The 22,063-nt window shown below is 35.6% G+C and overlaps 1 protein-coding gene across 6 annotated transcripts in view; it reads left to right on the forward strand.

The window, feature by feature from the left end:
• Window positions 1–482: 482 nt before the first annotated feature.
• The window catches only part of TUT7 (terminal uridylyl transferase 7), a 91,617-nt gene continuing 70,036 nt past the window's right edge, over window positions 483–22,063 (forward strand). For 3 of the 6 annotated variants that reach the window (XM_056803884.1, XM_007497908.3, XM_007497910.3), the window contains exons 1-5: window positions 483–616; window positions 3,641–4,177; window positions 10,483–10,661; window positions 11,001–11,117; window positions 19,118–19,295. In XM_056803884.1, the coding sequence (XP_056659862.1) occupies window positions 3,670–4,177; window positions 10,483–10,661; window positions 11,001–11,117; window positions 19,118–19,295 (982 nt within the window). In that variant the 5' untranslated portion in view covers window positions 483–616; window positions 3,641–3,669. Of the gene's footprint in view, window positions 617–791; window positions 1,563–3,640; window positions 4,178–10,482; window positions 10,662–11,000; window positions 11,118–11,997; window positions 12,079–19,117; window positions 19,296–22,063 lie in introns of those variants that run through there. The other 3 variants (XM_056803886.1, XM_056803885.1, XM_007497909.3) reach the window with 2 other exon arrangements.

A 22,063-nucleotide genomic window follows, 5' to 3' on the forward strand; every position in this document is an offset into this window, starting at 1 on the left:
ATGGAAATTACCCATCCACTCCACTTTTCAAAAGTGCAAGACCTTCAAGAAGGGGTTGTAGAGGGGTAAGTCTAGCATTCCAGGAAGCCCTACTATCAGTCGGGGATTACACTGAATTGAGTCGGAGATCCAGAGACTAAAGCAAGAGAATGGGTAGATTATGACGATGGCTTTTAATGCTTCAACCACGCAGCTCCGCGCCCCAGGATGAAGTAATAGAAGACCAGACCTAGCCTCAGGGTCAGACCCTACTTTGGGAAGGGGGGGAGGAGTTGGGTCTCAAACACCTTTCCACTTAGCCCGAGGCCGGAAGAAAACATCTGCCACGCAAGTAGCCCGGGCGAACCCCAGCGGGGGGCGGGTTGGTGGGGTGGGGAGACGAAGGGAAAGGGGACCAAGATTCCGAAGGAGCCCGACCAAAGCTTAGGAAAGCCACTGGGGCCTCTGTTTGTGGAGTACGTGTTTCCCGCGAGTGCGGCGGACGTCTGGAGCTGTTACACCCGTAACTTCCAATCGCGCACAATGAAACGGGGCTGAGCGCCGGAAGTGGGGCCGAAGGAAAACAAGACCGAGCTGGGCCGGAGGCCGGAAGAGGTGGGGGTTCGCGACGGAGGCGGTGAGTGTGTACCTGAGGGGGTGGGGGTGGCGGGGCAAGGGGTCAGTGTTGGTTCTCTTCTTCCTCATCTGCTCTGCCCTCCTGCCCTGTGTTTTTGGCTTTGCCTCATGAGATCTGTCCACGCTGCTGCAGCTTCCGCGGAGTCGGAGGCCGCTGGCGGGGCAGGGTAGGGCCGAATCGAGTGCTCCGGGCCGGACCAGGTGTACGGTTGGCCCCTGTTCTTCCACCCCCCACCCCCCACCCCACCCGGGGAAGTGTCCCGGGCCAGAGGCGCTCCCCCAGGGCGGCCCCGGGCTGCGCTTGGGTGACTGAGGCGGAATCTGTTTTGTTTCGCTTTGTTCGTGGAGGACTGGACAGGACAGGGCGGAGAATCCTGGGCCAGCCCCTGGCCTGACCTTTTCCCAGTATTTGGGGGGACAGTGTCCCGGGTCATTCCACGGCCCACCTTGTGGCGTGGAGTAAGGAGTGAAGGCAGCACAGGCATCAGATTTATTCCTCTCCCACGCTCTCTTCTTCCAGCTGATGTGGAGATGAAGTTAGACTAGGAATTAAGGGAGGTTATTGGTGTTTTTAGTGCAAGGGACTCAGCATTTCAAATCAAGGAGACTTGGGTTCGAATATAGACTCTGATACCTAGGACGAGTTCTTTAAACTTTCCTGAGCTTTGTCTTCCTCCTCTGTAAAATGAGAGGTTTGTTAAAAAGTTAGCAAACTAGCTAAGACAGCTACGCTCCAAAAGGATCCAAAACTGCGAAAGGATCTGTATGTTTGGAAATCAAATAGCACTTTTTGTTGTTGCAAAAGAATTGGACACTAAGTGAGGATACCCATCAGGAAATGGATGAGCTATTATATGTGAATGTAAAGCATATTATTGTGCCATAAGAAATGGTGAAGGGGACTAATTCAGAGAATCCTGGAAAGACTTCTGTGAACTCTGGGTGATGTGAGTAGAGCCAAATCTACATATACAATGGCTACAATATTGTAAATGAAAACAGCTTTGAAAAACTTAACCCTGGGGGCAGCTGGGTGGTTCAGTGGATTGAGAGCCAGGCCTAGAGATGGGAGGTCCTGGGTTCAAATTTCACCTCAGACACTTCCCAGCTGTGTGACCTTGGGCAAGTCACTTAACCCCCATTGCCTAACCCTTACCACTCTTCTGCCTTGGAACCAATACTAAGTATTGATTCCAAGATGGAAGGTAAGGGTTAAAAAAAAAAAAGAACTTAACTCTGAAAAATGAAATGATCAATCTTGACTCCAGAAGACTGTAGGTCTTACCATGAGGGAGGTGGGGGCATTTTAGGAAAACCTAATTAACCCATTCTGAGAAATGTTTTTAAATGCATAATATACAGTAGGATAACAAAGGAAACTGTGCTGAACTACAGTCACACAAATAATTTTGGAAAACCAATTTTTAGACCCCAGAATATAAGACACTGCTATAGATGAGATATGCTTCCTTCTTATTGAGGTGCTGTTCAGTAGATGCAGGATGATACTTATTTTTTCAGACATGGCCAGTACAACACAAGTTAGTTTTGCTTCATTACAAAGGAAGATTTTTATTTGGTGATGATTCAAAAAAAAAAAAAGAAAAGAAAGGGCATCAATGAAGCCTTTAAAAATATATTCAAGAAGGGGCATGCCGCCAGGTGACTGAAGTGGATAGAGAACCAGGTCCTGGAAACACTTCTTACCTGTGCTACTCTGGGGGAGTCCTTGGTTGCCTAGCCCTGAATCTCTTCTACCTGAAAACCTGTGGAGTCTAAAACAGAAGCAAAGGGTTTAAATATATATATATATATATGTGTATATATATATATATGTGTGTGTGTGTGTGTGTGTGTAAGGGGAAGTTCAGAAGGGGTCAGAAATAAGCAGTGCAATGTATCACCAGGTTAAATTTTAATAAATATTTTAAAGAGCTATAAGTAATAGATTGTAAGTAATAGATTGTGTCTTATATACAGTCCAGTTTTCTGGCCTTTTATATATGATAATGTTCTTATTTGTTGACTATTTTTATAATCTTACAAAGTGCAGAATTTGAATTAAATCACATCTTAAGTCCCTTCCACATCCAAATCCTGGGGAATAGTGGAATATCTGAATGGAGTCCCTCCTCTCACTACCCCAGTTTAACCATCAGCTGAGTTAGGAATTAAACATTTATAATCATTGAAATATACACAACACTTTTTAAATTGCTAAGAATTAAGTGAAGGGAGGGAAGGAACTTAGATCATCCAAATACTAAGTCTAGCTCTACCTATACTACTTTGCCTCTTACTAAACTAACTTCAGAGGAGAGAGGGAACAGATTAACCTGGAAGGATGTATCCCAAACAGTCTGCACAACCCTTAAGAAAATAGGAAAAATGAATACAAATCATTGTCATGATTTTTTTTCTACTGTATTAAAAGGAATGTGGGGAGGAAGAGGCAGGAAAGTCCTTCACTATTTATATATTAATATGGAATGACAGTAATTTAAACTTAATTTCAAACAGACTTTAAAAGAGAATATTTAAGTTTTTTAAATGTGATTGATACCACCTTGTAATGAATTTCTCAGCAGGTATAGTGCAGGATTATGGTAAGAATAATATTCTCTGGTGAAAGTTGTATATTTACAACATAATTCAAATACTGGTTAAAAATACAGGTTGCTCTGAACCAAATTTTATAAAGTAGCAGCTTATTTTACTAAAAGCTTTATTTCCTCACAATCTTGAAAAACCATTATCCTTCAGACATTTATTTAGAAAGATTCATTTCTGAAGCACTAAAATCTCATGATTCTAAATATTCTATCCATTTTCACAAACAGTATAATAAAAGTGGTAAATAGCACCCAAACCTTAATTTCATTAATAGCTAATTAATGAAATGTTTCTGATTTTATTAAAAAAGGAATTTATTGGTAAAGCTTTCTGAAACTTGTGTAATAAATTTGTCCATTTTTATATAAGTAGTATAATATTTGTTGAAATAAAGTATAAAAAAATTTTTCAGGTGTCTGCAAAGAAAGAAGAACACAGACAATGGGAGATGCGGCAAAACCTTGTTTTTTCAAGCGAAATAAAGAACGTGGAATTATAGATGATGATTTCAGGAGGGCTTCTGCACAACCAGACTATTTAATAATGGATGATTCTGGTAATGGACATAGCAGTAAAACAGAAAAAGGCCTTCCCTCTAAAAAGGGGACACCAGGGAATTATGGGAACAGCCCCAGAAGAGGACCAATTTCAAGCAGTCCAAATGTATCTAAAAACATGGGTCACAGTCAAGGAGCAAGAATAAATGACAGCCACAAAGATACTCCTAAGAGATGGCTATCTGATGAATTGAATGAAACAGACAATTGGTTAGATTTCAAAACTGGCTCTAGGATTCCTGTTATAAACCGACCACGAAAAGACGCATTTCAGGAAGGTGAAGATGGCCATAAGTGGCAAGATGGAAGAGGATGCAGAAGTGTAAGACGGCAACTTCAGAAGGACCTAACAAACATAGAAATTTCAGAAATGCAAACAGCAGGAGGCTCTGGTAATATACCCCAACTTCTGCAGTTAAAACCCCAAATACAAGAATGTCTTTTCACTAGCATTTTCCCATCTAAATGAATTTATATTGCTCTCAGCAATGCAGTTTAATTTTTTTTTTCCATTTCAGTTCTGCTTTCCAAAAAGTAGTCATTTGTTTAAAGTGTTATTTTAAAAAATATAATCATGACATTTGGACAGCTAAAGAATAGTTCATATTTTGGTCCTATAAAAATGCAATATGTCATGATCATTTTGTTTCTGTAATTTAATCCATTTAAAAAATCAAAAGTACAGTTAAAAGTTTTGATGTTTAGTTTCTGGAAATACTGAAACATTTTAAAGACTCCTCATGTGATTGATATGTTATTCAGAAAGAATCATTAATCATAAATTTTTCCGAAGAGTAAAATGCAGGTAATTTCTTTGCGTGATTTTTACCAGATGTATGGTAGTTATAGATGTCTTTATCAATGAATCAATAATATATGAAAAATTCTAAAATAGATTAAAAAGTTTAATCATATAGTGCTTATTTTATTTTTTTAAAAGACTACTAATTACTTAAATTAGTTGAGGAATTGTCAGAAAATATTAATGGAATATAAAATAAATACATAAGATAAAAGCCATGATTATTTTATCAGAATGTCTTTTGAGTCAGGAAATTGTATTAAGTTGCTGAGGAAATGTTTTTTTATTTTTTTAAACAGGAACATCCAAAAAATACCTAGTATGCTACAACATTGTTGAATAAGCTATTAACAGAAAAAATAGAGTAAATAATATAGTTGATTAAAAACAAATCATTGGAGTAAATCATATTAAACAAGTGTAAAAGAATAATAAAAAACATATATCCGAAAGTTTCAAGGAATCTTCACCTGATTAGGGGACTAAACCTTTACCTTGAGGCACATAAAACATATCTATGTAACTAAAACATGCTATTTACATAGTAACTACGTAAGTGTTTGTGTGAATACTTATTTTACAGATGAAGAGACCAGGTCAGAGTTAGTAATTGGTAGAACTGGAATGTCAGTCAAAGTTCAGTAATTTAGCATATACATAACAAAGGCCTGTTAAGAAAAAGCAGAAATTTGTGCTGTTGTTTTTTAAAGTTGGGAACTTTTCATTTTGTATATTAAAAAAGTTTCTTTTAATATTTCCATTACTTCCATCTTGTGGCAAGAGGTATAGATGACATTTTCTGCAGAAAAGGGAGGACTATCAAAGTTTGTTAGAATTCTGTACTTGGGGCTCTTAAGAAAGAAACAAGATAACAAAGAATAATTCTTAACAGTTATAGTTGAGTAGCACATATTACCATTCATATTTGCAGAATCTCTGACCTTAACTTAAAAATTCAAGACAATAATGATATTTAAAGACATTGCTAGAGAACAGTATTCAGACTAGCTTCTCTATTATAGTCTTTATCTGTTCTTGAAAGAAGTTTCTTATTTTGGAACAGAATTTGCTCTGGACCTCTGAATTCATCCACGTTGGAATGGGAGCTCCCCTGCAAAAAATTTGCTTCTACCAATGCAGAAAGACTTCTGCCTTAGAAAGTTACTTAAGACATCATGCAGAAATACACAGCCACTATAGTATACCTCAGAGGTGATACCTAAGACTCTTGTGTCTACTACTTAGTGCTAGCTTCACAAATATCCTGGGGCTGAGGAATGTAATATATTGTATATTTGTATATAGTAATACAGAAACTAAAGGAAGGATTGATTGCCATAATAGCTTGAAAGACTGGACAAAACTTCATTGTACTATTGATTACAGGAAGCACTGAATATAAGTTAATTACTGAACTACCAAAATATTGTCAAAAGGTAGGAAAAGGTCTATGAGATGGTTCTGTATCATAGACTTTCGAGCAGTTTTATAGCTAGGCTGAAATTGCATAGTAATCATGTATTCAAATAAATATCAATCTATGAAAATGTAGAATTTGCTATATTTCTCCTAATTTTCCATTTTTTCAATCTTTTCTCCCAAAAAGTCTGCCATATATTCAGTTTTGTGTAAGATTTTAAAGGCAACTCTATCTGGAATTAACTTAAAACAAATTCAGTGAAATGTATTCTCTCAAGCCAAGAGGACTGGTGTTTGAGTCCCACCTCTGATGTCCTGGCTACATAATTCTGGGCAACTCACCAAACTTCTCAGTGCTCAGTAATTTTTGAAAGAAATGCTGTCCTGCCTTAGCAGTTAACAGTAGGAACTTTGTACACCAGTAAAATCACAGGGCCAATCTCTGTGCCAAATTGATTCGTGTTTTAGGGATAAAATAATGTACTTGTAAAAAAAAGAAAGAATGCTTACTGTTTAAGGTGGGGAAAGATTTTTGCATATAGAAAGCATATTCTTGGATGAAATCTGTCATTCAGTTGAGCAAACTACATGTGCAGAAAAAAGCACACATAGTAAAAATTCTCTAACGTGTCTATTACCAGTAGCTTTTCCTATCTTGTGCCCTTGGTTCTTGCACACTCTAGCATTGGGCAAGGCAATTTATACTTTGATTATAAGACTATCAGTAGGAATAATGTGACTTCCCATCTGGAAATTTGTGACACCTACATGCTGGGTACATCCATTCTAGGCCTGTCCTATTTGAGTTCTGATCCAGGCAAAGATTTTCTGATTAGTTTTTATCATTGTGCTTCAATGTCCCCCATAGTAACCAAATTCTGGCCAAATATCAATAGTCAGCAAGTCTATTGCAATGTAGAATATGTGGTACTGATGTCAATTCAGTGTCTGTAGAAAAAAACTATTACTGTCCAGTCATAAGGATAATTATTTGGATGTGTTAGATAAGCCACAGAACATGATAGTTATAATATGCTGCTAATCCAAGTGACCCTGAAGAAGATAAGGACAAAATAGTTTATAAAAAAACTAGGTTCTACATAGAAATTAAATGGCTCTCAGATATTTCCTACCACTCCACAAAAGCTCTAAGAATAGAGCCCAAAGCCACTAAGCTAGTGGATAAACCTCATTATTATACTGTTATGTCTTTCCTTCCCAACCAGTTCTCCTGTATTGGGTTTTACGGGTAATAGAAACTGCATTAATGTATTTCTTTATTAGTACCTAGATTCAAGTTAGAAAAATCTCTCTGTAATGAAATATAATCTAGATATAGTCATTGAGAGATGATTACATTATTGAAGGATAGGGCAGATTACTGTGGAGCCACACCTGAATTAAAATCATTCTTGATGAAGTTTTTGAGAGAATTTTGTCAGTATTTTAGGTGCAATATGATCTTGCATTGCCACTTTCAGAAAAATAAACTTTGATATAATTTTAAAACATTTGACCATGCTCTAATATGAGTACCTTTGGGATATTTGCAAGAAAATTTCAGTATTTTCTTATGCCCTGACCGTATCATTCTTTAATTTTTAGGGGAAATGAAAAGTATAATTCAATTCACTGTAGAGTTAATAATTATTGGATTGTATTAGATTAATACTGTTAAAGTAGCGTATCTACTTGTTACTCAAAAATATAAAAAGATTACTTTTTAAAAACTACTTAATAATGCTCTTTATAGCTTCAACTTAGTTTGCCTCTTTGCATTCTGTTGATATAATTTAGGTTGATTTTATGAAGTTGGAAACCAGTTGAAATTGCACAGCATGGGGGCAGCTGGGTCACTCGGTGGATTGAGAGCTAGGCCTAGAGACAGGATGTCCTAGGTTCAAATCTGGCCTTAGATACTTCCCAGCTGTGTGACCCTGGGCAAGTCACTTAATTCCCATTGCCTAGACCTTACTTACCACTCTTCTGCCTTGGAACCAATACACTATTGATTCTAAGGTAAGGGTTTAAAGAAAGAAAGAAAAAAATGCACAACAGCAACTTCTTATCTAGAAATATATCCTTGCTAATCTCATTAAAGGAGGCTTCTTATGATAACTTCTACTTAAAAAAAAAAGGGAAGGAGCACTTACTAAACACCTACTATGTGTCATGCACCTTGCTAACTGCTTTAATGTTATTATCTCTTATAATCCTCACAGCAGTCACCCTGGGACTTAGGTACTATTAGTATCTCCATTTTACAGTTGAGGAAATACTTTTATTTCTAAAATATATGCTTTTCTTCTGAATTCTCTCCCTAAAACTATTCTTTTTCTCTATAACATCCTTTAGCTATTTTTTGAGATTCTCACCACTTCTCAATTGTACTTTTTCCAGCTGTTACTTTTTGACTTCTCTTCCAACAGCCAGAGAGTGTTTTTAGAAGCTTCTCAGAAAACATAATTTATGTTTGTCATATAATGACATGAACAGTGTTTAGTACTTACTGCTCTTGTCAACAATTTCCTATTTAGTTTGAAATGAAGATAGATGACTTCCCCCGCCACATAATTTTGTTTTTAAATGACTGTTCCATTGCTGGTCCTACATATATGCTAGGACTCTGTGTATTGAGTTATGCCTCAAACTTGACGTAGAAATATTGTATGTCTTTCTATTGGTAATAGTTTCATAGAATAATTTTTAAAACTATTCTTTGAACCATTAGAATCAGAACTTGAACTTGAGATTCTAATACCTTTCAAGGAACTTCATTTTCAGAACTATGCAGGGATCCATCCAAAGATGCATACAGCCAATAGTTTTTAAAACTCAATCCCATAATCTTTACTTCAATCCCATTAACAGATGCTTACATTTAGTAAGAGGACCAGATTTGTTTGACCTGAGGGAAATGAGAGCTTAGCAGAGTTTATGGAGAAATAAATTTATTATTGGAATGACATTTTATTTAAGTAATGTTAACTCTACCCCTTCATATTACTTAAAATATATAAACTAACTAGGTAATGATGGATGGATGGAAAGGAAGAGTTTAAAGAAAATAAGGATTAGTTTAATACTGGTAACCATTAGTAAGAATTCATATAGTCCAATTATTTTTTTTTTGCTTTCAGGACTTTGTGGTGTTTTGTTTTTTTTTTTATCCATATCTGTCTTAAAATGTATACAAGTATCCATTGCAAGGCAGGAGAGTGGGTATGGGCTAGGCAGTTGGAGGGAAGTGGATTGCCCTAGGTCACATAGCTAAAAAGTGTCTGTGGTCAAATTTGAATGCAGGACCTCCCATCTCTAGGCCTGGCTATCCAGTTCATAACCTACTTGCCCACTGGGATATTTTTAAAATTGTTCTTTGCTGAAAGATTCAATAGTTAAATATTGGATTTCCTTTATAGTATGTTTTATTCATATGTCTCTGGTGGGGAGCTTTTTTGTTTGATTCTTGTTGTTTTTCACTCGAGCTAAAAATGAAAGCTTGTCTGAATTTAACAAGATTTACTAAGTTATGTGAAGGACACTGAGGTGCTAATGATATAAATATTTTAAATTATATAGTTCCTGTCCTCCAGAAGTGCTTATAATCAAGTAGAAGTTGGTTTTTAATCTTATTTGAATAGTGGGGGCTAGGGGTGAGGCAGCTGGGTAACTCAGTGGATTGAGAGGCAGGCCTAGAGATGGGAAGTCTTAGGTTCAGATCTGGCCTCAGACACTTCCTAGCTGTGTGATCCTGAGTCTCTTAACCCTCAATGCCTAGCCCTTACTGCTCTTCTTCCTTGGAATCAGTACACCATATCGATTCTAAGGTGGAAGGTAAGGGCTTAAAACAAACAAACAAACAAACAAACAAAACAACCCTTACAGGGGTTTTCCCATTAAATCACAAAGAAAGAATAAAAATGACTAAAATAGATTTTTTTTACTTAGGACTTTCCATTTTCCAAGCATGCCATAAAAAATTCATGATGAACAAGAAACTAAAACATTCGATTGGTGTGATTATAATAATCAAGAAACTTGGCCCTGCAGATACGTTCAGAAAATGCGTCTCCTTATCTTTTCAGATTTGAAAGACTCTGGATGTGTGAAGTATTGAATATACCCTCAGATTTAATTGTGTTCATTAGTGTGGCTGAACTTTTTTTTCCCTCTAATTATTCTTGTTATAAGAAATGGCTTCCTCAGAAAGGGATGGATAAGTTTAAAGATTAATGTGATGTAAGAATAAAAGATATTAAATTAAAATTTCAAGAAAGAATCCTTTATACACCTTATGAAGGATTGAAATATCCCACATGAAGTATTTAAATGTTCAAATAAAGTAACTACAGGAAAGCCACAGTCATTTCTGTTGTTCAGTCTAACAGTCAAGTCAGTTCAGTCTTTTCAGCTAAAATGGATAATTAGTCACAACTAAGTATGGAATACTGCTAATGAAATTTATCTTAACTTAAGAAAACAAGAAGCCGAAGAAACCCAAAAAATCAAGAAAAGCTAGAAAAGAAGAGCATGATCAAGAAGAAGACTTGGATGGCCCTGTTATAGATGAGTCAGTGCTATCAGTGAAAGAACTACTGGGTTTACGACAGGCTGAGGAACGATTAAAGAGAGATTGCATTGACAGGCTAAGAAAGGTAATGTTTTTTCACTTTCATTAGCAATAGCAGCATTTTTGACACTGGAACTATTAAAAAAATGTTTTTATTATTAAGGATCAAACACTACATGTTAGACCCATTCAGAAGATTTAAATGACATATAATACCAATATTCCACTTAAATGTAACTTTTTACAAAAGTTCAGGGATTATGTTTGATGACTTAAAGTTAATGATGTATAAAGGTATTGATAGAGAGATACAATTTACTATGCTGTGTACTTCAGGAAATAGACAGGAACCAACTTTTGGACTAACGTGAGTTTTTTATATTTATATGTATATTTCTTATATTTGTATGTTTCTAAATTTCAGCGCTCACGAAACTACCCCACAGCAAAATATATATGCAAACTCTGTGATGTTTTAGTTGAATCCATTGCATCTGCTCATAAGCACATCAAAGAGAAGAGGCACAAGAAAAATATAAAGGTAAGTTAATATGTACATAGTTTAATGTGCATAGAGAGTTTGTTGTCATGTGTCATTTTGATATTCATATCTTTTCTCTGCATTAGTACCCCAATTTTGAAACCTTTGCTAGAGTCATGGTAGGAGACTATGCCTGCTACCTAATAACCAGCCTAGCAAAGCATGAAGAAGTTTATCACCAGAACACTGGCCACTTGTTGATGAACTATTCACCTATGGTAATTACTCATACTCATAAGCTAGTGACAGAGAAGGAACCTGTGATTTCAGTGATGTAGGGAACTGTCCCAGATGATGAAACTCCCTTTAACAATGCAGATGGGTACCTTCTCTGCGACTTGGAGTCTTAGAGAGCTGCTTGCAGTACTAAAAGGGTAAGGGACTTGCCCAGAGGCACACAGCCAGTATGTGTCAAAGGCAGGACTTGAATCCAGGTCTTATTGGCTTCAAGGCCAGTTCTCTATCCACTATTCCATGCCTGACATGAAATAGGTAAAAATTGGCCCACAGACCTGTGCAACTCCCTTCTGCTTATATTTAGTGGTAGAAAAGTAGCAGGAAAGGAAGCATCCATATAGGCTATTGATAGACTCTAACTATTGCTACTCATAAGTCTAAGATCTTTATCCAATAACCCAGGTAGTTGATATAGTTTTGGAGAAACTGAACCACATCCATACTGAAACCAGAAGACAGAACCAGGTTCTCTTTGTAGAGGTGAATAAAAAGAGTTGGCAGGGCTGGTTTCATTCAGAGGGCAACAAAAATGTCATTTCATGAAATACCTGATCATCACATCTTGGCCAAATCTCCTGATAAACATAGACAAAGGGGACTGCCATGACAATAATTGTAGCATATGTGCTAACATTTCTTGCAGAGGAGAAAGTACGAAGAACTTGACAAGTTCCTCAAAACCAAGTGAACATATACCTTGATACTCAGTGACTTCAGTGTGAAGGTGGGCACAGGGGAAAACAACCAAAAAAATGTGTTGGAAAATATGGTTCAGGATTAAGAAATTAAAGAGACCAGAGGCATATAAATTACTCAGAAGCCTCACGTATGTATCATCAATACTTATTTCAGAAAGAGTCAGAAGGCTTTGGGCAGGGCAAGCACTGAACAATATCCAATTTTTAAAATGAAATTTACTATATTTTAATAGAAAAATGTCTGGTTACTAAAGTGGAACTCGTTTCATCATTATCTGTCAGTGTAAAGTTCAATCATTGACTTCATGAAGGTAGTGTGGTATAGAGTGTTGGACTTGAATGAGGAAACCTGCATTCAAATCCTGCCTCAGGTACTTGCTAGCTGTGTTCATGGGCAAGTAACTCATTCTCTCAGATTTTTAGTATCCATAACTACAAAATGAGGATAACTATCACCCTCACTCACAGGGTTGTTGTGAGAAAAGTGTTTTATTAACTTCAAAGTGCTTTATAAATGCAGTTATTGTTATTAGAGAGATGGTAAAAATGAATAAATAAATTAGGTGAAAAAAGACAAAGATACTACTACATGAAATTATAGTAGCTCCTACCCTAGCATTTGAACAAGCCATGGGAAATGGGTATTAACTCTGATTATCTAATAAAAGAAGAGTTTAACTAGTATTTAGATCACCACAACTAGGAAGCCAAAAGAGTATATATAAGCATCTCAAGCCAGGAAACACTTAAAATCTTTGTTCAGTGGAGAGATATGATAGCCAAAGCACATTATCAGTTTAGAATATATGCTCATTTCTAAATATTGTGGAGATGAATATTGAAAGATTATGAGTTTTGCCTCACAAAACAGCAAAAAGTCATTGAAGAAACAGTTCAGTAGAAAATTAGTGTGACTCAACTAAATGGGATTATCCTAAGAGCATTTATAGACAAGAACAACAAATCGATGTGAGAGAAAAATCTGCCAACACATTTTACCTCTTAATAGCTGATGAAAAAAGTAGAAATGACACCCAAAACATTGAAGTCAAGAAGAATTGTTGAATAGACCAAATAAATACAAATAGAACAGTTTTAAAATCACTTAGATCCATTTCCAAGGAATCTCCAAAAATGTTATTCTAAAAAGTTAGAGCTATTACCAATAAAAGGCAACCAAGAAGTCAACCTACATACTTATCCTCATCTCTAAATCTTGATAAGAAAAGGCTATACACATATAGAGATTACTGTATTATATAGATTATGAAAAAAGAATAAGCATAATTTCACAGAGTAGACTCTAGAACAAAACACATTCTCACAATCACAATATAGAGACAGAAAAGATTCTGCTCTTTATTGATTACAAAAAAGTTTGAATCCATACATATGGCAAACAGTATAGTTTATGACTGCCTTCTAACAAACTGGCTCCCAGGCATAAGTGTTGCACAGAGTTCTTTGATATTTACCATAGAGATGACTCTGCTAAATGTTCCTCTGATGGGCCATTTCACAAGCATGTGCTTATCAAAAGTAGTCACCATTATAAGACTGCTTTGTATAAAGTTCAAATAGGAATTCTGTATAGAATCTTGTGAGTTGGAAAGGACTTCAGAGCCTCTAATCCAGCACAAACTTGAAATCAAGGGATCAAAAGAAGATCCCTGGTTAAAGACGCCCCTCTGTCCCAAGGAAGCTCATTCACTTTCAGATAGCTCCAGTTGTTTCCTTTACATCAAGCCTAAATTTGTATCTTAGCAGCTTACATTCATTGCTCCTAAATCTGACCTTTGGAGCCAAATGGGCATTATGTATAATCCTCCTTTCATATGACAGCTTTTCAGAAATATGAAGGCTGCCAGGTCACTCCTGAGTCTTCTAAATATCCCCATGTCCTTCAGTCAATCTTCATATAGCATGATCTTAAGGTTCCCCAGCTGGTGTGGTCAGCAGGGTGCTGGATTTAGAGCCAGAGGACCTTGATTTGAATCTTACCATGTCCTTGCTTAAGTCATTTCCCCTTTCTAGTCCTGTTTCCTCTTGTGTAAAATGTTGAATTAAATAATCACCAAAGTGCCTTCTAATTGCAAAGTAATGATCGATTGCTTGATCTCTGAAAGGGCTCTGGTTTGTCAGTTACTACAATTTATAATCTGACCAAGGCAAAGTATAGTGGTTCTATTCTATTACCTCCCAATCGTGTGCCTTTTGTCTCACTTGATGTAGTTATGATTCTCTTAGCTAAAATCCACAAATCTTTTTCAGGTGAATTCTTTTCTAAATACAGACAGTTCTTGCTTTATATGAGTGGAAAGTTCTATAATCCTCTGCTTCAAGTGATTTTTAGTAATGCTCATTTCTCTGTAGATGTGGGGAAGGGAGGCAGGAGGCCAGTGGAGAGAGGGGGCCAGCACAGAATTTTGAAGATACATGGTGAGCAAGGATAGAGAAGCAAGAGCAAGAGGAGAAATATGCAAGGGAGAAGGGAGGCTAGGTGACAAAAAGCCTCCATCCAGCAGTCTCCAAGTGTCTATTCTGCTTTCTCTTGAAGGTGATTTTTTTTAGGGTTGTTTTGTTTTGTTTTGTTTTGTTTTGGTGGGATGGAAACTGGACATCCAGGCCAGGAGGCAGGAGCAGAGAGAGAGAACACAGTACTCTATGGTAAAGTAAACAGATTTTTTGGAATTGAAAATTAAAAATTGAAAATCTAAAGATTTCTTTCAATTCTTTAAGTAGAATTTGCATAAGAGTTTATATAAAGCAAGAATTATCTCTATACCTCATCTAGCTTTTAGTTGTGAACATAAATAGATATACATATAGACATACAAATATTAACTCTAGTATATGTCCTCATTGAATTTTGTCTTATTAGATTTGACACTACATTCTAGCCTGTCAAGAGACTTCAAGTTTGACTAATCCATCAGGTTAGCAGTCCCTTTATAAGTCCCTCAGACACTCCAAAAAGCTTTTCCATGTTTATATCAAATTATGATTACACTTTGAGTCTTACTATTCAAGCATCTTTGAATCCACCTAATTTTACTATCTAGCCCACATCTTTTCCTCTAGAATAGCAAGAGAAATATTCTTTTTGTTTTTATTTCCAGCAATTGAAGTGAAAATCACTAATTCCATTGCAAATTCTATTCTTTTTCATTTTCAGAAATCAGAATATTTGCCCTTCACTTTTGCAGTGACTCTCCTGTTGGCTATAATCTTGTACAAATTACAGTCTGTAGCTTAGTCATCATGGGCCTGGTAACTTGAATTCATTAAGGGGTGCCTCGGTATTTTTTCTCCCTACTATATTACTATTTATCTGGGTATCAATTCCTGCACCATTTTTTTTCTACCCTTCCTAGTCTAAAGGCCATTCTCCGGGGCAAAGAAAACAGAAGTAAAATAGTTGAGCAGTTCTGCCTTTTCTGGGTTCCATTATTATCTTTCCCTCAGTATAGCTAAAAATCCCTTTTATTATCTTCAGTCTCAGCTTCTTCTAAGTTTTAGCACTGCTGATACTATTCATATGATTGTCCCATACATTTTATTCATCTTCTATTAACTGCTCTCACTTCTACTTTTTAATACTTTAAAAACTACTGAGTTGTTTCTTACCTGTGCATCTACACTTATCTTTCTCAATAGTCTTCATTTTTATCTGTCCTTTGAAATCTCTTCAGTAATCTAGAATGCATATCAGACAATGCTCAACTTTCCTTCCACCTCTATCACAGGTTCTAATGTGGAATAGTCACTTCATAAATTTTCCATCATTTCCACCCTCAGCAACCAGTTATTTGTTTGTGAGAAAGTTATACTGTATTCAGGGGATAAAATTCTCGTTAAAATTATTTGAAAAATTAATAGCTGCTCTACTTCTGGCAGAGATATGCATGTTATTGAAGTCGTCCATCATATTATGCTGCCAAGCTAGGCTTATGGTCTTTATTCCTACATTCACTTATTTCCTTCTTCTGCCTAATGAGAATGTGGTATTTCCTGATATTATTGCTTCTTTTTTTTATCTTAATTGATTTTCATCCAGATATTCTTTACCATACTTCCATATTCTGGTTCAATATCATATCTTCATAATACACAATTCTAATATGTCTCTTCATCCAAGCCAGATTCCAGTTCCAGGTCTCTACCAAGTCCCAGTGATACCTGTGGAGTCTAACATGCTTTCTTGCATTTGGATCTCTCTTACACCAAGACACAGACACAGACACTATGCATCTGTGCATAGACCAGTGGGACTGTGGGTCATATTGAGGTCTCTCTTCTTGGATTTCGTCTTGTGAATTTCTGAATACCTTTACTACTATCCTTATAATGTTGTAGCTATAATATATAGTTTCTAAGTTGGTGGATGTATATAAGCAGATTTCTCCCCTTTTATTCCACTTAAAGCCTTTTCAAATAGATTTGTAAAATTCCAGGAATATAAATTTGCCTCTCTCAAGGAGGATGTCATTTTGTATTTTAATCTGTTACAGAAGTTCTTGCCTGCAGTCCCTAGAGGTGATGAAAACACCATCTTGGCCCATAAGAAGTTTAGTTTCTTGCTCAAGGCTGAATAATTTTTAGCATTGCTTTCTAGATTCATTTTGGCAGTATCATTTGTTACTATGTAATTTCCTAGAAGTTGTTAATAGTCAACTAGTTTGACAAGTCTTCAGAGTCTCTTATTTTCTAGATACATGCCTTAGGAAGACAGCTAACATCTCCGTTGTTGTTAGGTTGACAGATAATTGTCTCAATACCTCTCACAGGTGATTACCCAACCCTCTCCTCATCTCTTTTTCTTTGGATCTCTATTGGATAACCTCTCAACTGACCTGTAATTATACCTGTACCTGTAGTTATACTATACATCGTCATCATCATCTTTCCTAGAACTATTAAATAGCTGTTTCCTCATTATCCAGTTCAGCTTAGCTCTAAGTGTTCAAGTGGCCTTCGTTCCAGGTGCTTTTTAGATCACATTTTTTCTTTTCAGTTTTCCTGATTAATGTCAAGATTTTCCTCTGCATCTTCCTCTTTTTCTTTGTTTTTACATTGAAACTATTCAACTTGGGAGAGAGGAGTTAAGAGCAGCTAAATTTTCTTAATAGCTGAGCCTGGAAAAGTGTTCCTTATTTTCCTAGGACAGAGCCTAGCTTATATTTTAAATGTAGATAGTAGTCATTTGGTCATAGCAGTACTAGAAATGTCACAGAATATTCAGGTGACTGAAAAACTTACTCTACTTTTCTTGTCTTGTTAGAACTATATCACCTAGATTATCTCTTGTCATTTACACCTAACTTTTTTTCTGTCTTATCAGTTTGTTACTCTTGCTAATTATCTTAACTACTTTGCCTTTTTTACCAACTTCCTGGTCATTCTTACTTGTCATCATTCTATTTGGTCATAGCAGTACTAGAAATGTCACAGAATATTCAGGTGACTGAAAAACTTACTCTACTTTTCTTGTCTTGTTAGAACTATATCACCTAGATTATCTCTTGTCATTTACACCTAACTTTTTTTCTGTCTTATCAGTTTGTTACTCTTGCTAATTATCTTAACTACTTTGCCTTTTTTACCAACTTCCTGGTCATTCTTACTTGTCATCATTCTACCCCTTGGGTCTTCTTTGTATTCCTCTCTGTAGGTCTTTCTAATCCTTCAACTCATTTCTTCCTTCTTGGATAAAAGATCTTCCCAAAATTTCTCTCCCCCAATTAAAATTCACAATATTAAAATTTTCCATTGCTTTCTTAATTCCTTTTCATTCTTTAGCTGAAGTTTGCCTTCTGCTCATTTTCCTACTGAAGTTAGCAGTAAAGTAAGATACGGTTCTCTAAACATTCCTATTTGGGGATTGCTAGTGTTAGCGAGTAAATTCTGCAAGCCCTAAAACAATATAGGAACTCACTCCTCAATAAAATTAGAGCATGATAGGCAATTAGATGGGCAGTCTACTGAGCTAGTCTGTCAGTCCATATGCTTTGGGTATATATCATAGATAGGCAGTGAGCAAAGTTTAGAATCAGATAGAAAAACTGATCGAATTTCATTTGGAAAATTATAAAGTACTTTTGTATATGTAAATACATATATTTTTATTGCTATATCTTGTTTTCATATCACTTATCTTTGCTGTTGAATCCTAATTTCCCTTCCCTGTTAGATATCCCTTATAATAAAGAATTTTAAAAGGAGAAAAGAAAGGAAAAAAAGATGCAAAACTTACCAACAATACAATACTTTCAGTGATTTCAGACTTCTCTCTGACACAAAAGTCTTATCTTTGCACCATAATCTCTGGACTTCCATAATCTCAGAAGAACCATAATTGCAGGTGACTCAAATGTAGTGAAAATACATATAATGTGGCTAAGTAAGGAGCAACATATTACCACTGATGATTGATTTATGTGCAAAATCTAGTGTAAAAAGTATAAACTAGAAAATCAGGTTGACTAACCAGTCTTATAGCTAAAGCTAGAGTAAAGATCACCAGCAATAATATTGTAATGCTGCAGAATACTAGATGAACTAGAAAAAAACCTCCATCTTGCATATTAGATAGATTTTCTATGGAAGATTTTATGCACAGATATGTATAAGAATCTCAGAATGGGCGGGCATATATACCTTGATATTCTCATCAATTGAGAGATGAACCCGTGTCACACCATTAACCTACTGGACTCATCAGAGTAAGTATGATATCTTGATGTTTGAAATGGTCAGGTATTAAGTATAGATACCTAAATAGTTGCATATTTTTACACAGACCATATCAGTAGTGAAAGATACCACTTTATAATTACCATTTTTAATGTTTTCCCGTGATATTTCTCTTTATTTTTTCCTACTATCACTTATCCAGCACATGCTAATGCATATAATGACTGAAACAAACAGCTGGGGAAAGGGAAAGGGAATATAAAAGAGAACTCCAGAAACCTCCTTTGGGCTTGACTTCAGTGAAGTATTAGAATGAATTAGTGTGTGTTTAATTTTTCTTTCTAAGTGCTTAATCTAACAATTTATCTTAAGGAAAAACATGAAGAACAGCTGCTTACTACCTTGCCTCCACCAACACCCTCCCAGATAAAAGCTATTGGTGTTGCCATTGACAAAGTGGTAGAGGAGTTTGGCTTAAATAATGAAGACTTAGAACAAAGACTTGAAATAAAACAAACCATGGAAAAACTGTTCCATCAGAAGTTACCAGGTATTCTCTAGACTTGCCTTTTGATTTATATAGTAAAAATAGCTCTCTTGCTTTACTCACTGGTGGTGATTTTTAACCATTAAGGGAACTGGACATGCTCTGTCCTGAAGCTCTTTATATATATTGTCCACATCCAAGGTAACTACTTATGCAAGCTATAGTTAAAGGTTCGTCTTTCTAATTTTTTTCTTAATCACACATGCTATAGTTGTCCATGTTTAGGAATCCACAGAGTTCTCACATTTTATATCTCTATTTTATACTAGTTATAATACAGAGATAGAAAAACATTCCTTTTCACATATTAAAAATCATTTAAGCCTTTAGCTTTGTCATTGGACAAAAGTGCCACTCTAATACCTCTTTATTACATAGAGGTGACCCTGGGTTCTTAAAGACTGTATCCCAGTGGGGTACAAGCTCTTAAAGCTTCTACCATGCTAGAAAGATTTTAACTATACTCCTGGGGATAACTTGCTTTTTGAAGACCAACCTAGCTAAGAATTGAGAGTCTCGTCAGCAACAGACTGGCCACTAGGTGCTGAATTCTCTGGCCATGGCAATCCATGAAAATAAAACACAAAATGACCCTTAATTCTGTGTAGTCCCCTTCTCCTATGATAATAGTACAGTTGTTAGAAGCACAGTTTTAGACCATGTGTGAATATTGTCTCAGTTGTTGGTATCTAAAATATGAAATATTTATCCGGGGAAGATTGAGTAGATACTAGAGGAACTGAATCATCACTATTGTTAATCTCCACAACAAGGGATAACTGAAGATAAAATGAAGTTAAAGCTAAATGGAAGCATTGCTCCCAAGTTCTTCTTGCAAAGACAAGTAGAAGAATCAACAGAATTGGTTTTATCTTATCTTCTATCTCTTTTAACAAAAGCATGGGAGCACTTGGCCATCTTGTTTTGTTGTATTCATGAGCATAAACAAAAAGACTACCCTGAAGATAATTCTAGTTTATGCATTGTTGAAATTTTTTGAAGACCCACCAAATTAAGTCAACAGAAACATTTTCAGTTATTTCAGTGCAAAAATGGTATAGCTAATAGTGAAACATATTAGAAAATATAGTTCAAGATTTTTTAAGAGTGACACAATGGCTTACAGACTGTATAGAAATCTTACTTCTACATATCATGAATACTTTCTTTGGGAAGAAAGTCGGGACACGCTGAGCATAAGTACCAAATCACATAATAAAAAATAAAATTTGTTAAAAAGCAGGGAACAACTAATTATCCATGTTGGAACTGTTTCCAAAGAGGCTATATCTTTCCATTCAGATCATTTAGTTATTAGAACAAAGATCAAAAATAATATCTCATCAAAAAAATTAAGAATTATGTATAATTAAAACAGCTCCAACTTGACCTATTTAATAAATTAAAATTGAAATGAGTTATTGATACAAAAAAATAGGAAATGGATAAGGAAACAGATGTTGACACACAGACTATTTTTATAAGAAGTTTAATTATTGTAAATCAGTTGACCACAATGAGAAGATCCAAAGAACCTAGCAATTCTTAGCCAACAATCTCCTTTCCAAGCAGAAAGATCTGACAAAACTGCTTTAGAATATGAATACATTTTTAAAATGTTATGTAAGAGCATGGCAGGTGATAATGAGTAAAATTACTTCATAAAACAGGATGATGCAATGAAGGGGGAAACAAAATAACAGAACATTTGACAAGAAATTCACTTAACCAAGAGCATTTAATGATGAAATTAGGACAGAGCATGTGATGAGGAGAGGATTCTAGAAAATGAATAAGATTTGTCAAGATTTCTGTGACAATTTTTTTTCACCTTTAATGACAAGTACAACCACCATATTTGGACTCTTAAAATGATAGTTACTGATGTATTATCTTAGAAAGTAAGAAATGACACTGAAAAAAATAAAGATGAGAAGAACAGGTGGACTAGATCAAGTATATACAAAAGAAATCTATGTCAGAAGTGACAAAAATTTGAGTCCTTCAAAAAGGGGAAGGATATTAAATGATTTTTTGAAGTTAGTGAATAAAATGATAAATAAAAGGCTTGTGGAAATATAGGCACATTCATGCACTATTGATGGAGCTATTGTTATGACAGATACTTTTTTATGATCGAGTGTAATTGCTACTAGGCTTATTCTCCAAGAAGATGAAAATAAAAAATATTTGTAGCATCACTTTTTGTACTAGCAAAGAACTAGAAGAAAAGTAAGTGCTCTTTGAGAAGTGGCTGAAAAGTTGTAGTATGTGAGTATAATTGCATATTACTGTGCTAGAAGAAATGACAAATAATGAAGAAATCAGAGAAAATTAAGACCTTCATGAAATGATGGAGAGTAAAATAAGCAGAACCAGGAGAATATATGATGAGCATAATAATATAAAACAAAAAAATACCTTGAAACATTTCAGAATGCTCAGTGAATACTGGTGGTTTCAGAAGACTGAAGATGATGATGTAGACCACCTATTTTTTTGGCAGAGACAGATGATGAATTATTAAAATAAGGGATATATTTTTGGTTAGTCAGGGCCAATGTGTTGATTTGCATGGCACAGGGGAGGACTTATTTGGGGGTAGGGAGGTATTGAAAAATGGCAATAATGTAACAAAAAGGAAGAGCATCAATAAAATATTAGGGAATGAAAATCATGGCCATTATTACTTTTTTTAAAAGGCAGGAGAGAAAATAGTAACTCCTGCTCCATATGCCTATTTTCCCATCACTACAAAATACGAAAATAAG

Source organism: Monodelphis domestica, chromosome 7, assembly GCF_027887165.1.
Source record: "Monodelphis domestica isolate mMonDom1 chromosome 7, mMonDom1.pri, whole genome shotgun sequence".
Lineage (NCBI taxonomy): Eukaryota > Metazoa > Chordata > Mammalia > Didelphimorphia > Didelphidae > Monodelphis > Monodelphis domestica.